Below are 16421 nucleotides of genomic sequence, written 5' to 3' on the forward strand. Positions count from 1 at the left end.
TAGCTATTGTGAATTGTGCTGCTATAAATGTTGATGTGGCTGCATCACTGTAGTATGCTGTTTGTAAGTCCTTTGGGGATAAACCAAGGAGTGGGGTTTATAGCTGGGTCAAATGGTGCTTTTATTCCAAGTTTTCCAAGGAATCTCCATACTGCTTTCCAGATTGGTTGCACCAATTTGCAGTCCCACCTGCAATATATGAGTGAGCCTTTTCCCCCCACATCCTCGTGAAACTTTATTGTTATTTGTATTCTTAATAGCTGCCATTCTGACTTGAGTAAAATAAAATCGTAGAGTAGTTTTGTTTTGCATTTCTCTAATTGCTAAAGATGTTGAACATTTTTTCATATATTTGTTGATTGATTGTATATTATCTTCTGAGAAGTGTCTGTTCTGTTCCTTAGCCCATTTATTGATTGGGTTATTTGTTTTTTTTTTCTCTCTTTTTTTTTTTTTTTGGTGTTGTTTTTTGGGTTTTTTATAAATCCTAGAGATTAGTGCTCTATCTGAAGTGCGTGTGGTAAAAATTTGCTCCCATTCTGTAGGCTCTATCTTCACCTCACTGATTGCTTCTTTTGCTGAGAAGAGCTTTTCAGTTTGAATCCATCCCATTTATTGATTCTTGATTTTATTTCTTGCACTATAGGAGTCTTGTTAAGGAAGTCAGGTCCTAATCTGATATGATGAAGATTTGGGCCTACTTTTTCCTCTATTAGGCGCAGGGTCTCTGGTCTAATTCCTAGGCCCTTAATCCACTTTGTGTTGAGTTTTGCCTAGCACTTTTTATATTTTATTTAGAGATGTGATCTCTCTAAGTTGGTTAGAGCTTCGCTAAATTGGTGAGGCTGGCTTTGAACTTGTGATGCTCCTGCCTCAGCATCCCAAGCTGCTGGGATTATAGGCATGCACCACAGAACTTGGCTGTTCTTAGTTTTGAACTACCTACTAGGTTCTTGGAATGTTCTGTCAACTTGTGGATTCATGTTATTCTTTAAATCTTGGAAATTCTCATAATCATCTCTTCTAATATGTATCCATCTTTCCATTCTCTTTTCTAGAACTTGTAATTCTTCATAGCTTGGCCACTCCCATCTCCACAACCTGTGGATTGTCTCACTGTTCTGAATTATGGGGTAATTGGGCGTGGTGGTGCATGCCTGAAATCCCAGTAACTTGGGAGACTGAGGCCAGAAGATCACAAATTCAAGGTTAGCTTCAGCAATTTAGAGAAGCCTTCAGCAACTTGGTGAGAATATGTCTCAAAAATAAAAATAAGGAGGTGCTGTGAATATGGTTCAGTCATTAAGCACCCCTGAATTCAATCACCAGTACTTAGAAAAAAGAAAAAGAAGAAAAATATGGGGCAATTGCTCACAAGAGACTCTTTGTTATCAGTGTCACCTTCCAATTCTCTTTAACGGTCATCGGTACACAAACAGTCCTAAATATTGCAAGTGAGTTTAAATTCAATTAAATTAATTTAAACTAGTTGGTCCAATTAAAATTTTAATTTAAATAACTATATCCATTTCAGAAAGGTTTTATATGCTTATATGTATTCTATGTGTTTTTATTTTATTCTTGCTACTTTTTGTTTTGCTATTCTTTGACCTTTGAAAATAGATATCATTCTTACATTTATGTCTTTGGACATCATAAACTTACTATAATTTTTTGTTAGATGATAGCTATTTAAAATAGAATCTGAAACATTGCAGTTGTTCTGATGTCCATTGTTCTTAGCATAGGTTTCATCATGTGTTTTGAAACTCAGATTCTAGTTTCATTTTTTGCTTTTTCATCCCCCTGTTTCTTACTTATCACTTGCTCTTGAAGCAGTTAGACAACTGTCTCTTCTTAGCTCACAGAGCCTCTGGCCTGAACCAAGGCATGTACATTGAGGAATTCTTCATGCTGTGGGTGTTACAGTGTCTGTCACAGACTCATTGACCCTAAGAGGGCTCTGGGCCTGTTCCTTGGTAGCGGATGCTGGGTATGTGCACCCCTGCATTCCCAGGCCTCTATGTATAAATTTTTTTCTTAAACAGGAGGAACTTTTGTTTTCAGCAGAGTCTGGGTTTGTGCAGTCTATTATAGAGTATTTCTGTTTTTTTGCTATATGGGGCCCAAACCCAATCCTGCCTTTTCCATACCAGGAGCATGGAGGCCCATTATTTAAGCCCACTTCTCTGCTTTGAGTTTCTGTTTTCTTAGTGATTCAAAGAGATAAATATTTTACTTTTAAACTTGGAAATGTACTTCTGGTTTTCTTTTTGCTTTTTTGGTAGTAGAAAAACAGTGTATGACATAGGAGACATTTACTGACTATTTTGACTAGGACTCAAGACATTAAAATCCCACTTTTTCCTTTGAATAAAAGGTAAAAAGTACCATGTTTAAACTAATCTTCAAATTGAAGATATCTTATGCTCCTTAGTTACCTTTGAGGTAGCAGATCATGAAGAAAATATTTGAAAGTTCTGAGTGTAATTTTCTCAGAAGGGAGAGAAATATAAGCAAATGTGGAAAAAATGCTCTTAAAGAAAACAAAGGGAGCCTGCACTCTGGTAAAAGCTAACTGCTCAGAGGTGCTTCTTCTTGAGGTTGCTCTGTTTTGCTGACCCAGAAGCAACTGGGTTAGTGTCAACAACCTTTTCTTCTGTTGGGACCCACCTGAGAGTGTATCTTTGCTGACATGGTTCTCTTAAGAAAGAGGTATTTGTGATTAGATCCTCACTTCTGGTGGTAGGAGTAGGGAAAAGGAACTGATCCTGGGTACCAGGCTTGGGCCTTGTTTAGATGATGATTTGTGACCTGACCTGATATCTCAGCTACATGCAAGAAGGCCATTGAAGTGGGCTGGTGGCAGCCATTCAGGGTCCAGGAGGGCTGGGGACTATCACACCCACTGTCTTAGTACACGTTCACATCCTTTCTTTTCTGGAACATTTCAACAGCTTTCTCAGTTATTCGCCCTGCCTCCCATCTCACCTTAATATTTTATTTCTTTGTGCTGGGAATTTCTAAGCCTGTAGGCTACTTACTATTCTCCCTTTAGTCAGTATCTCTGTCTTAATCCAGTCATCTGCACCTCACAAGCATTTCCCTACCTCATCTGTTTCAACTCTTCTGTGTTCCTGAAGCTGTGAGTAACTTCCTATTTAATGCCATGAATACTGCCTATATTTATGGATCACGGGCTCTGTGCCACATATTTTTAAAGGAGTTTTACAATTTCTACATTACAAAAATTCTACATTGTTTATAGCACCCCCTCCAAGTACATACTATATGATTATCACAATATTATATCTGATAATTATATAACAGATCAACTCAGCAAACTACAAACCCCAAAGCCAAATCTACGCATGGCAACTTGTTTTTATAAGACTTCCAAGTTAAAAGTGTGTTTTACATTTTTAAGTGGTTAACAGGAAACAAAGGAAGGATAGCATTTCATAACAGATGAAAATGACATAAAATTCAGACTGTTGGTGACTGCAAATTAAGTTTTATGATGGCACCACTATGGCCATTTGCTTATGTGTTAGCTGTGGCTGCCTTCCTCTTGCAACCACAGGGTTGAGTCAGTGCAATATAGATTGGGTAACTCACCAAAAACCACATATTTATTATATAGGACATTACAGAAAAAAGTTCGATAGCCCCTGCAATAGGTTACAGTTCTGAAAACTGAGATTTAGAGGGAGTTATCCTCTCCCAGGGCTACATATGTGGTTTATAGATTTCTTTGACTCTAAAGCTAAGATCTTAAACCACTACCCCAAATACCTGCTTGGGAATGCGTCTATTCCAATGTAAAATTCAGGATCTTGTGATGTGCAGTTCTGCTGTGAAAGGGAACTTCCCTGAGTTAAATCTATCATTTCTTTGATCTGGCTTCATTGCGTATAACTTGCTTGCAGGGTAAGGTATAAACTCCCTTGAAAGACTCTTAGCTTTCCTAACATTTCTAGTCACCTTTCCTGAAATTTTCTGGAAAATGCAATGTCCATCCTCTTTACTCCTTATAGTTCATCAACTGCGCCATGCTGTTTATGTCTTCATTATTTATACATATGGTTCCCTTTGACCCCAACTGTAATACTTTCCCTTCTTTTGTCAAACCTTCATTCATTTTTCCATGAGTACAACTAAGGTAACTTCACATTGCTCTGTAGGGAGGCAAGAGATTCTCACATAATTCTTTTACAGTATATATCATAGTTTTTGTAAGGGACTTTTTATTTGCCTTTTTCACTCCAGTGAAAAGGATGGAATCTTTGATTGAAAGTATTTTTATGTATCTTATTTCTCTGGTACCTAGGGCCTGGCACAGAGAAATGTACCCAATAAATAAAATTGAAACTCATGAACTATTTCTATTCATAATAGAGTTATACAAAATAATATACTTGTGTAGTGTCTTCCTGTGTGTTCTGCAATGTTTACATCTATTCTGTCTAGAAATTTACTGACACGGGAGACAGCTGCATGTATTAACGCTTCCCAAATTTCTAAGCGATCATTCCCATGTATTTTTTTCTTGACAGAAAAAAACACCCCTTCCTTCTGAAGCACATGCACTATGTTGAAGGCGCGCAATCAATTAAATATTAATCAGATGTCAAAGCCTAAGGGTTGTGAGGCTCTTTTGAACTGGCCAAATGAGTTGGTTGTGCTGAATTTATTCTTTGCCAGCTTTTTCTGAAAGTGCCAGACTCAACAACTACAGTGAACAAAATCAAAGGACTGCCCCAGGGCCAATTGCTTTGTCATTGCTCATTTAATCAAGACAAATGTTTGACACAAGCCAATGACTGCAACAAATGTATGCTTTTATTTTCAAGAGCAATGTGTCAACTCTGTGAGCAGATACTACAAATGTTTTCCAAACTTTTTAAAAAAGCTCTTCATTAGAAAAATGAAGGTGGTAAAATGTATCATTAAACTGGCAAATAATGGTAGTTTTAGAGCTCTAAAGTAATCAGTCATCAAGTTATGATTCTTTTATAAAGGAGGAAGCTGCAACTCAAATGCTTCCTGATGTCACTTTATGCTTAATGTCAGAAAGAGTTGTCCACTAATCTCCAATTCTTATATTCCCAACCTATAATTGCTTCTGAAATTTGGGATAATGCATTTGAGTCTTTAAAAATGGGGTAGAAGGTGAGAAACAATAGACTATCATTAATTAATTTTACCCTTTGGAAATCAAAGTGAGTTTCCTCTTCCCCTTAAGATGCAGAGAGCTTCAAGACAACAGCACATCTTCCTGCCTGTAAATCTTAAATTTTCTTGAGTTTATCAGAGGGGTAAGATTGAAAGGCAATCAAGTGAAGTAAATCCCAGGGACAAACAAGTTCCTCTGAGTGAGGCAGGAGTATAAAGTTTAAGTTGGTGATTGTTGAAAGAAAAAAGCTACATGCTCTATGCTTGAGATAAATGGCAGGAGGATCTTCCCCCAATATAGCTATCATATAAGACAAAAAAGAAAGCATCAAATGATGAGTGCAGGCAGATCTGATAATAATCAAGACCCTCATTTAAGTGCATTTATGTGCTAAAAGACATGCTGAGGATGAGGAAGAAAAACACAATGCTAGGTGCAGTTTGAACCACCTGCAAACATTTTTGGCCTGGTGCAAAATGGCACCGGTGCAGTAAAAACATTGTCACATAGCTTATGAATATGTTAATTTCTAGCCCAGAATAAAACCTCTATATGCTGTTAATCTTTTGACTTTCTTGTTATTGCCTATGGGGTAGCCACCTTGCTATATATGAATCAATGCAGTTAATAATTTTTCCTAAGGCTCTCTGCTAGTCATACTTGATTTCTATCCTATGTGAGGCAAAGGACCCACTGAACCAATGACATGAGGAGAAAAGAGGCATACTGTTTCACCTTTGGCAAAGCATGGCAAAAAGAAGACTGCTATTAAAGCAGGTAAGAAGAAAGCAGCTAAGATTGATGAATTCACAAAGGCTTTTTTCCTGGGCCACCATCAGGCTTTCAAGAGAGATAGGGTCTCTTGAAAGGGTCAGGACAAGGGAAGGACTCCTTCACAGGGGCACAGGCACACAGAGACTCAGAGACCAGAGATAAAAATTACTTCTCTGGGCCCTTCTTAAACACAAAGCAGAGTACTTAAGGCATTCAGCAAGGGGAGAAAAAAATTTCCCTCTTAGTTCTCAGGAAAAGATATCCCCTTCTAAGAGTGGAGGAGAAGCAAAAGATGCATGGTTCTGCAAGAGGTGCAGGATCCTGAGCCGATACAGAGTTCTGCTAATACTAGAGAAGAGGCAGGAAACTCTGACCCACATATTTAAGGTAGAATTTTGTTATTAATGCCTCACCTAAGACTACAAGTTCTGCCTGATCCCTCGGTTGAGCCAAGACAACCAGAACCTCCCTTGATCCCACCAAAAACTTAGCACCAGATAAAAATCAATGCAGTCCATTGCCAGGGAGTCCTTCTGTGGTGCAGGTGTTCTGGGTTTGCTGAATACTGAGCATAAGACTGGTTTCCTGAGCAATGCTCTATACTACTTCTGGCACTCCTGAAATCTATCCAATACCATAAATTCAGCTCAACCACTGACTAGATTAATTCACAATAAATTCAAGCATATAAATAATAACATTATATACAAATCAATTCAACCTTCACTATATATACAAAAGGGGTAAACCTTTACTATCTAAACTGTCACTAGTCATATGTGGCTAATGAGTAATTAACAAGGCTAGTGCAGATAAGAAATTGAATTTGATTGCAATCTGTGTATGGGGTGAAGGTGGGAGTTCATAACCCACTTGAATCAAAGTGTGGAATATGATATGTCAAGAAATTTGTAATGTTTTGAACAACCAACAATAAAAAATTAAAAAAAAAGAAATTGAATTTGAAATTTTATTTAATTTTATGTTTAAAAATCACATGTAAATTTTATATTGATTGTATACTGAAATAATATTTTGAATGCAATGGGTTAAGTAAAGCATGTTATTAATATTAGTTACACCATTTCAAAGTTTTTTATTGTGTCTACCATAAAACTAAATCTGAAACATGTGGTTAACACACTATTTTTATAGGATAATGTTGCTGTAAACACGTTAAAAGGCAGAAAAAAAGCAAGACCCAACTCTATGCTGTCTATAAGAAACCCATTTACACATAAAGACATAAGTAAGTTGAGAATATCCATAAAATAGACCTCTGCTAAGTTTCCAAATGTTTGAATATTCAACACACTTCTAAGACCACTGGTCAGAAGAACTCAAGGGAAAAAAAAAGATATTTTGCTGTAAGGACTAAAGTATCAATGAGATATTCTTTTAGAGATTTATCGAATTTCTTAATGGACCATTAGCTAAAGGTCTGACTCCACCAGCTTTGGCTGATGAGGCATGGATAAGTGCATGCTAATAAATATTGGGTCAGCAACAGTTACTGCAGTTCTATATTATATTTTGCTTTGTGCTTTAGTTTTTTTTTAACCTGGCTTTCTCCTACTTTTTTACTTCCTTGAACTAATATTTATAGATCACCTATGATGCATGTCTTGGACTATGTGCTTATGATATCATGAGGATTATGAGCAGGGAAGAGTTGGTTTCAAGGAATTTAGATCACAGACAGTAGGTACCTATGCATGCTGCCTGAATCTAATTCTCAATTTACCTTTTTTTTCTTTATTGGAACTTGTTGAAGACATTATTTTATCAGGTAAACTTTTAACTCAACTAACTCCTAGTTTTTAAAATTATGTCTATACACATTGAAGGTTTTGGGTCTGTGCCATTTTAAATTTTTTTGGACTCAATAGTGATCTTGGGATTCTGCCAATGGATACTTAAATTAATTTTTGACACTCCTATTAAAAATATGTTCTCTAGCTTGGTTCTGAGTTCTTGCTTCTTATGGCTTCTTTTTCCTTTTACCTAAATAGACAGCTTCCCTATTCCCTTTTACTTAACTGTGGCCAGAATGATCACTTACAGCTGGCATTTTAAAGATTGCAGCCATCAGAGAGCTTGCATTAAAGAACATGAGCAAAACAACTTTGCTGTACCATTAATTGTTTTAGTGATAAACTCTAATGTCTTATAGATATCAGCTTTTCTTCCATTCTTCAACACATACAATAAAGTAGCATTGTATTTTAAGATTAGACGTTAAATTCAGAGAGTAAAGTGAAAATCATATACAGTTAAGACCACTCCTATAAAACTTCCTAATATCAGCATTAACTCTTTTTTTAGTGCATTTTAATTACACAGAATGAGTTTTATTCCTTCGTATAAATTATATACTTTGATCGTATGCACCCCCATGCCACTAACTCTTTGAGACAGGGATTTCTGAAAGTTAAAATGCCAGTGATTTTTTGGCACTGGTTTTGGGCAGTGGAAGCCAAGGCTATCTTGAAGGTGAGATGGGGAGTGGTGGCTTATAAATAAAGATATCTTTTTCTCTCTTTCAGCTAAGAATGTATAATTGAAGTGTAAATGAACTGTTTCATATATCAAATTGCTTAATACGAGAATATATGTTCTAGACAAACAACTTGCCAAGTTATGACCACACTATTTAGTCATATAGCAAAAGATTACATGGTTCAGTCATGAATCTGAAACTGTCATTCAGCCTCAAAATATACTACCTCAATGATGTTCACTTTTTTGTTTAACAAAGGGTAAGTAGTAAACATTATCCAGGTTTTGTAAGAAGCTGTATTCTAGTATAAGGCAGAACTTTGAATCTATGTCACTTGATTTCAAGGCGAGTCATCTTGCTGTTCTGGCTAGTGTTTCAGTGAGAACCCCAGGAGAAGAAATGAGACATCACTACACATGATGCTTACTTGTTAACACAGTGATTGATCTGGATGGCTTGGTGACCACATTTCCATTCACCACTACTAGAGTGATGATATAATAAAGGCCATGATAATTGGCCTTGAAGAAAACAGGAGGAGGCAAAGTGCTGTTGAATTCCTCAAATTCGAAGAAATAATTTTTGGATTCACCCGTTATCTTTACAACATACACAGATGCTGGGCTGATGACATCTGAGGCTTCTAGAGAGACAACGATGCTGTTATCATCGTGGACTGTCACATGGAAAGTTGCAGCATTCTGTTCAAGAGAAGAAAATGAAAGAGAGGTCAAATTCAGATGATGGGAAATAAAATTGTGCTGAGATAATTTTTCTAAAACTAATGTTCATGATAAGCATTATTTCTTAAAATAGCATTACAGAGGTATTTAGTTACATAAGAAAATACAAAGGAGAGATTTTCACTCTTAAGATGAATGTTTAAGGGTTTTGCTTTGGAGATTTTTTTTTTCTCCCCTGAAAAACCTGCTTCCCCTTCATGGACTGTGTCATGTAATAAACACAAAATAAACTTCAAGCAAAAGAATAAAGAATGAATGAAGCTATGGTGCCACTGAAGTTCCAGGGAAGTCCCCTGGTTCAGCTCTGCTGGAGAAGTAATGTGGTCTGAAGAAGCACTTTCCACTTCAGAGGGAGTGAGGCTATAGCCAGCCCAGGAACATTCTAGAACATTTCAAGATACATACCTTAACTCTCACTTCTCAACGGTTAGTTAAGAAAGTGAAAAAAAGAAAAAAAGGAGTCAGGACTGAGAAACCAATAATAATCCTCTTCAGTAAAAATTAACCAGCCCTTAATAAAAGAAGTAAAAAGAGTGAAGAAGGGATTTCTTCTTCAGGACAAGGCTGAAAATCTGCAGGTGCCTGTGGAAAGTCAGCGTTGGATTGCAAACATTGCTTTTGAGTCTCCAGATGAAAGTTTATGTATAGTATCTATGCAGTTGGCTTAAGTATTCCTTCCTGGTTCTGTCTCAGACCCCATAAACAGAAATAATCCTCTCTTGATCTCAAATAAGATTCATGTGCTTTGTACCACCTATTGCTTAGTTTTTAATTTAGTTTTTAGTCCTTCTCGGAATGTGGTGGTCTGGAAAAATTATTTCCTATTGCTTTGAGCCTCAGTTTGTCTTCTACAATAGGGTGAAAGATGAATTGCTGAAACTGGTTAACAATCTACAAGATTGTTAGCCTGGGTACTCTTCAAATATGAATCATCTCAGTAAAATCACCTATAAGTCATCCATAAATCATGAGATGGCTATTATTATTTTCAATCTCACTTTGTAGCTGAGGAAACTGAGGCTCAGAAAGGTTAAATCACTTGCCCAACATCACAAATACAAAAAAAAAAAAAAAGATCTCCTTACTGTTCCACTTGTCTGTCTCCATCTCTTGCCTTATTTTCCCAATGCTGAAACTGGAAACCATCTGTTAAATGGATGAAAGAGTTGCTGACTGCATTAATTACATGTGGGAATCCACCTCTCAAGGATTAATCTACCTATTGATTTTTGTACTTATTATCAGCTGTTGAATCAAGTACATAATACACATCAGTACCTCAGAAGAGGCCTTGTAGGGCTAAACATGTACTGATATAACTTTTCTTGTTTCTTTTTTTTTCCCAGAAATCTCATGTTTGCTGGTCTTGGCACTGATAAACAATGTCTGGCATTCATAGAAGTTGAATTAGCTAATATTAAAGAGACTTAGTTGTGATCTTGGTCTTCTAACCATACTAGACCATAAGTCCTTTCAGGTTAGAGCCCATTTTAATTCTTGGTACATTTCCAGCTCCAGAACCAGTGCCTGACAAGTGCTAGGCAGGTGCTTCCTAAAGTGGGTGGTACTAGGGAGAGGTGTGTAATATAAAATAGTCATTATGGATTAACTTTTTGTGTGTGTGACTGTGGGGTGCTAGAGATTGAGACCAGGTCCTCCCTTATGTTAGGTAAGTGCTCTACCACTGAGCTACACCATAGCTCTCCTCCCTTCTTGCTAAGTTGCCCAGGCTACTCTCCAACCTCAATGTTTAGTCCTCTGCAGTCTCCAGAGTAGCTAGGATTACATGTTGCACCAGCTACAGGTTGACTTTTAAAATTTTCATTTATCCACATTGTCTCCCATCCTCAGACATAGGACAAAAGACTTTTCCCTCATGGTTGCCTGGTCCTTCTGTCCACATAGGGACAGTGACTCTCTTGCTTCCTGGGTGCCTGGTCTTTATGCACACACAGTGCCCAAGCACAAGACTGTTGGTTGGTGATGGTTATGCTCAGCTGAAGGAGAGGGAAGTGAAGGGCTGGTCTCCCACCATCATGGTGAGACGAGAGGCAGATGTGTGCCACCTTTCTGCCAGTTCCAGCTTCTTCTCTGTGCTCAGTACTGATAGCATCACCCATCAGCACCACTGGTATTATTCCGGTGCTAGACTATCTATCTGCCTTGTCCCTGCTCTGAAGAAAGAGATCAGCTGAGAACAAGGAACACTTCCCTTCAAGCTTCATGTTGGGAGGACTGTGCCCTAACTTAGAAGGAACATGGAGCTGGCTCTGCCCTACCTACAGCTTTTCCACCTCCACTCCTCCCATTCCTTCTGTAGGAAAGCTAGAAAGGAAATATCAGAGAATCTTGTACCTCCAGGGGAGGTGAATGAAGTTCTTTTTGAAATAAGGAAGACCAGGGAGGTTATGGTGGCAACAGACACCTCTTCCTCTTTGTAAATAGTGTTTTATATGGCATTCTCACCATCTTAGACTTTACACATGATATCCCCAGAATGAAGGGAGTTGCAGGGAGGTCTTATGTTCCTCCCTAGAGTGGGTGAAGGTAAGAGAATAGTATGAATTTGAAGAAAATTAAATGTAATAACAGGCTTCTATAATTTCCTTTTGCTTGTGGTTGTGGTCTGATCCTGTTGGCCCTTTTTGCCAATATAAAAAATAAATTATCTAATTTATCATTTCCTTATACCCTAATCAAATACACATGCACAGGTTCCTAGTCCTTAAGAAGAAAACAATTAATATTGGATTATTTTTTATATAATATAAATTGAGACTAAAGCCAATGTCCATTAAGGCCTGACTAAACCAGGGTTATTTGTCTATTTGTGTAATACTTTAAAATAAATTTGAATTTTTCCATCAAAGTATTTCATCAACTAAGAATTGAAATGTATAGTATATTCTAAAATCTACTTACAATTCCATGGTCTGTGCCTTAACACAATATAAAGGTCCATGTTGCTACTGTGGAGGATGGAACTCTTTTTCCTTATGATGCTTTTCTCCTCCCTGCTAGCTGACAGTCACTGACATGTCCTATCCTCCTGTCCCACATCTAGAAGTTTTGCACTGTCACTACTTCATGGCTCTGTGTGTGCTTTAATCTTGCACCTGTGTTCTCTAGCTTTTCCCTATTGACATCACTTTAGGATGATACTAACCAATAGCATGTGTGCAAAATGGATTGAGAGTGATGGCAACTATTTTCTTGTCCTTCAAAAAGCATGGGGTAGCTGGGTTGTTGGGTCCCATGCTTCTTGGAGAAGGGCAAGTGGCACTGGCCACTCAAGACCAAGTCCTGGATCTATACATAGGAGGTGCATTTGTTGTCTAAAACATTGTGTGGTGGTGCATCATAGATGTGCAAGAGAAGTCCATACACCTACAAGCGCCAGGCCTCAAGGGTATGGTGATGCCCCACCAATCCTGTGATTGTGCCATGGAGGCCATCAGCAGTATATGCTCATGCTACATATCCCAAAGGGGAAGCTGGTACACCAGCAGTCCTAGTGAAGTCATTTGACATCTGCCTTGGTAGAGTCCTTCATTCAAGGCGCATCTATTCTTGTCTTCCCCTTCTGCCTCACATGCTGAGAGCTAACACTTGCTTATCCTTAGAGCCCCCCACACCTTCTTGCTGCTGCCAACTGTAAGGGGCCAGATCCTTTATTCCTTGGGGGCATGGAAACTTCCTCCAGCACTGCCAGCTTGCTTCAGTGTAGGGAACAAGATGCATTTCCCAACCAAAACAAAGAGCCCTCACTCTAGCTTCTTCTGTGGCCTCTGGGTGGATGCATTGCTAGGATGGGGGAAAACAGCTAAGAAGGAGGTTGGTTTTAACAAGCACTCTTGGCTAACCATCTCTTCTTTTAATAAAAATTCACCAGTGTTAGAATATTCCTGACTAAAAATTTGGCACTAGAAAAACAATAAAACTATAGCCAACACAACTGGTATGTATATACCCAAGTTCTTCAATAGTGCTTTTTAAACTTTCCATTTTTTCCTTACCATAGCATCTTTTCTACTTTAAATCTCTCTACAAATTCCACCACATCATCTTTTCTATTCCTTCTGCTTTCCTTGTGATTCTCTATAGACAAATGTGTTGGTCCGCTTTTCATCACTGTGTCTGAAATACCTGACAAGAACAACTTGGAGGGGAAAGTTTATTTTGGGCTCATGGTTTTAGAGGTTCAATCCATGGTTGGCTGGACTCCGTTGCTCTAGACCTGAGGCAAGGCAGAACATCAGGGTGGAAGGGCCTGGTGGAGGAAAGCTGCTCACTCAGCTCTTGATAGCCAGGAATCAGAGAGCACATGGAGCCAGGATCAAGATGCAATCCCCAAGGGCATGCTCCCAGAGATCTACTTCCTACAGTCATGGCCACCTGCCTATAGTTACTATTCAGTAATTCATTCAAATTATTGATCCAAAAAGTAGATGAATTCACCAATTAAGTTACAGCTCTCTTAGACTAATCATTTCATCACTGAACATTCATGCATTGCCTAACACATGAGCTTTATGGGAGCTATCTTGTAGCCAAACCATAACAACAAACTTTACAAGAAATGGTTTGGAAACATCTAGACTATCCTCATTGCCCAGTAAAGACCCAGTTATGAGGAAAGGAAAGTGTAATTTCAATCAGGTTAGTTGAAGTTATTAATTGATATACTCATTAAGAGCCCATTAGGCACCACTCAGTGTGCTAAGTGCTAGGGATCAAAACAGATCAACCATAGAGGGAGCTTCTGTTTGGTGGCGGTCAGTGGTTATTTATTCATGAAATGCTTAGTGAAATGGGAATTCTGATTATAAGTATATTTTCATATTAACCAGGGGTTCATGAGAAAACACTTTTGCTTTTAACCTATTGAAAAATTTGACCAAACATCGAACCTTTGGAAATATGCTACTTTTTCATGATAATTTTTAAATATTAAATGTACTTTAGAATTTATTTGGAATCTCAGTCCATGGTTGGCTGACTCCATTTCTCTGGGCCTGAGGCAAGGCAGAACATCAGGGCAGAAGGGCTTGGTGGAAGAAAGTGCTCACTCAGCTCAGTGACTTAAAAGTAATTATTTTTAATAGTATATTTTATTGTCCACAAATATTAATCTATATTTAATTAATGAATATATATTTTGGACAACAAAATACATATACACACATACATGTATGGGATATATCTGAAAGTTTCATTTTTGTGAGAAAATACTTATTTGTTTCTTTTTCCTCATTATTCACTTCTTTCCCTTAAATAGTAGTGTTTAGTGCATCACAGAAAAACCTATTAACCAATGCATAAATAAGTTGAACACTGAATATCCAATAGCACTCAAATCTGGCTTTTATTTCTCATTGATTGTAGAAGTTGATTCACTAATTCAGAATACATTAAATTTACAAACCACAAATTTTTAATTATTAAGAGTTTTTTTCTCTGTGTTTTGCAGCCAATAACTGAAGGTGGTTGTGATGATAAAAAGAGGAATGAATGCACTCGATTTTGTAAGTGTTTAAGAAGTGCATGTCTAATGTGTCACGGTGCTTCATAGACAGTGAAATCTTCCAGAGAAGGGACTAATCTTCCAAATGCTAACGACAGCTTTGGGGATGATTGTATGAGCCATGAAAATAAGCATTGGCCCATGCACTCCCAGGTTGCCAAAAATAAATCAGAGTGGCTAATCAGATTCAGGCAGTGGGACTAATGAGAAGAGGGCAGTGGGCCAAGTGAGATCTAGGCAGTGAGCCTGAAAGAAATGTCGTCTGTGTGACTGCTTTCTTCTCAAGCCCCTCTGCCTTAGCTTGTCGTGGAATCTATGTTCAGGAAAAAATTCTGAATGTTTGTTGCAGGCCTGAAATCCCTGCTAGAAAGTAAAGTAAGAAAGAATAGTTGGAAGCAAAAGAAATGGATCTGATAAAATTAGGCATGGCCAATGCTGATTTATTTGGTGACTGTTAAAATATTTAAAATTCACTTTTTGGAAACTGGGTAATAGTCTTGCTTCACTCTGCAATAAGAATATATTCACTGAAGTTTTCTTTATATAACCAAATTTAATGTAATGGTTTCTTTGGTCCAACATTCTCATTTTCTACTTGTGAGAAGAGCGGTGCAAATGTCACACAGCTAATTGATGTCAGAACAAGATCTAAGATACAAATCTCCTTATGGCTCTTGGTATTTATCTTTCCTGAACTAAAGGTCAGTTACCTGAGGCAGCAAAGCAGGCCTGGATGTTTGGCTGCAGCAGGCAAGTGGCAGCTCAGGAGCCTGTAACTGAATCGCTAGTCCTAGGGGAGAGAAGCTTTTGGGGCCACAGTGGGGAGCATTAATAAAGAAGAGAAAAATACAGATGTGTCCCTGGGGTGTAGGACAAAGAAGAGCACTGACCAGAGGTAGGTACTGGTCAGAAATCCTGGGAGGCCTTCCACTGTCTGAGACAAATGTAGCAACTATTTCACATTGACCCCCTAATCTGGACCTGGCTTTGTGTTGGGCATTTTATATATACTTTTTCTTTTACTCCTTATAGCAATCTTCAGACAAGTGTTATTATCCTCACTGTACCCAGAGAGGTTAAATAATTTGCTTAAGAGCACAACACTAGACTTGGAATCAGAGAGCCTGAGTTTCTGTTCTTGCCCTGTGGCTTGTTAACTGTGAGAGCTTGTGGAAGCCAAGGATCTCTTAATTTCATGTTCTTAATTTCTAAAATAGGGGCAATCCTACAAAACTCATGGAATTGCTGTAAAGATTAATGTCTTTAAAAAAATGCTAGTACTATGGACACACAAAAAATGCTAGTTGCATTTCAAAGGTCATTGAATTTAAATAATTCAATGACCTTTAAGTTATAGAGATTGGGAGGGGAAAGGAGAAGAACTGTGGAATGAAATTGACGAAATTATGCTATGTGTATGTGTGAATATATCTCAATGAATTCCACTTTTATATATTACTTTAGTATTCCAATTAAAAACAATAAATAAATAGAAGGAAGATCAATAAAGTGAGGAAGGGAGGGAAAGGGGACATACTGAAGATTAAAATGGAGTGTGTTAAAGCATTTGTGCATATGTCAAAATGAACCCCACTCTTATGTACAACTATAGTGCACTTAAAAAAACATTTAAAACATTATAAAGGCTATATAAATATTTGCTTAACTAACTTCAAAATACTAGAGTATTCTGTAATTATGTGC

At 37.7% G+C, this 16421-nt stretch overlaps 1 protein-coding gene across 1 annotated transcript in view; it reads right to left on the minus strand.

The window, feature by feature from the left end:
• The window catches only part of LOC139705088 (receptor-type tyrosine-protein phosphatase O-like), a 55648-nt gene that overhangs the window by 37028 nt on the left and 2199 nt on the right, over positions 1 to 16421 (minus strand). Inside the window, exon 2 of the mRNA XM_071609293.1 lies at positions 8878 to 9151. Within this exon, the coding sequence (XP_071465394.1) occupies positions 8878 to 9151 (274 nt within the window). The remainder of the gene's footprint in view (positions 1 to 8877; positions 9152 to 16421) is intronic.

This window comes from Marmota flaviventris, chromosome 3, assembly GCF_047511675.1.
Source record: "Marmota flaviventris isolate mMarFla1 chromosome 3, mMarFla1.hap1, whole genome shotgun sequence".
Taxonomy (NCBI): domain Eukaryota; kingdom Metazoa; phylum Chordata; class Mammalia; order Rodentia; family Sciuridae; genus Marmota; species Marmota flaviventris.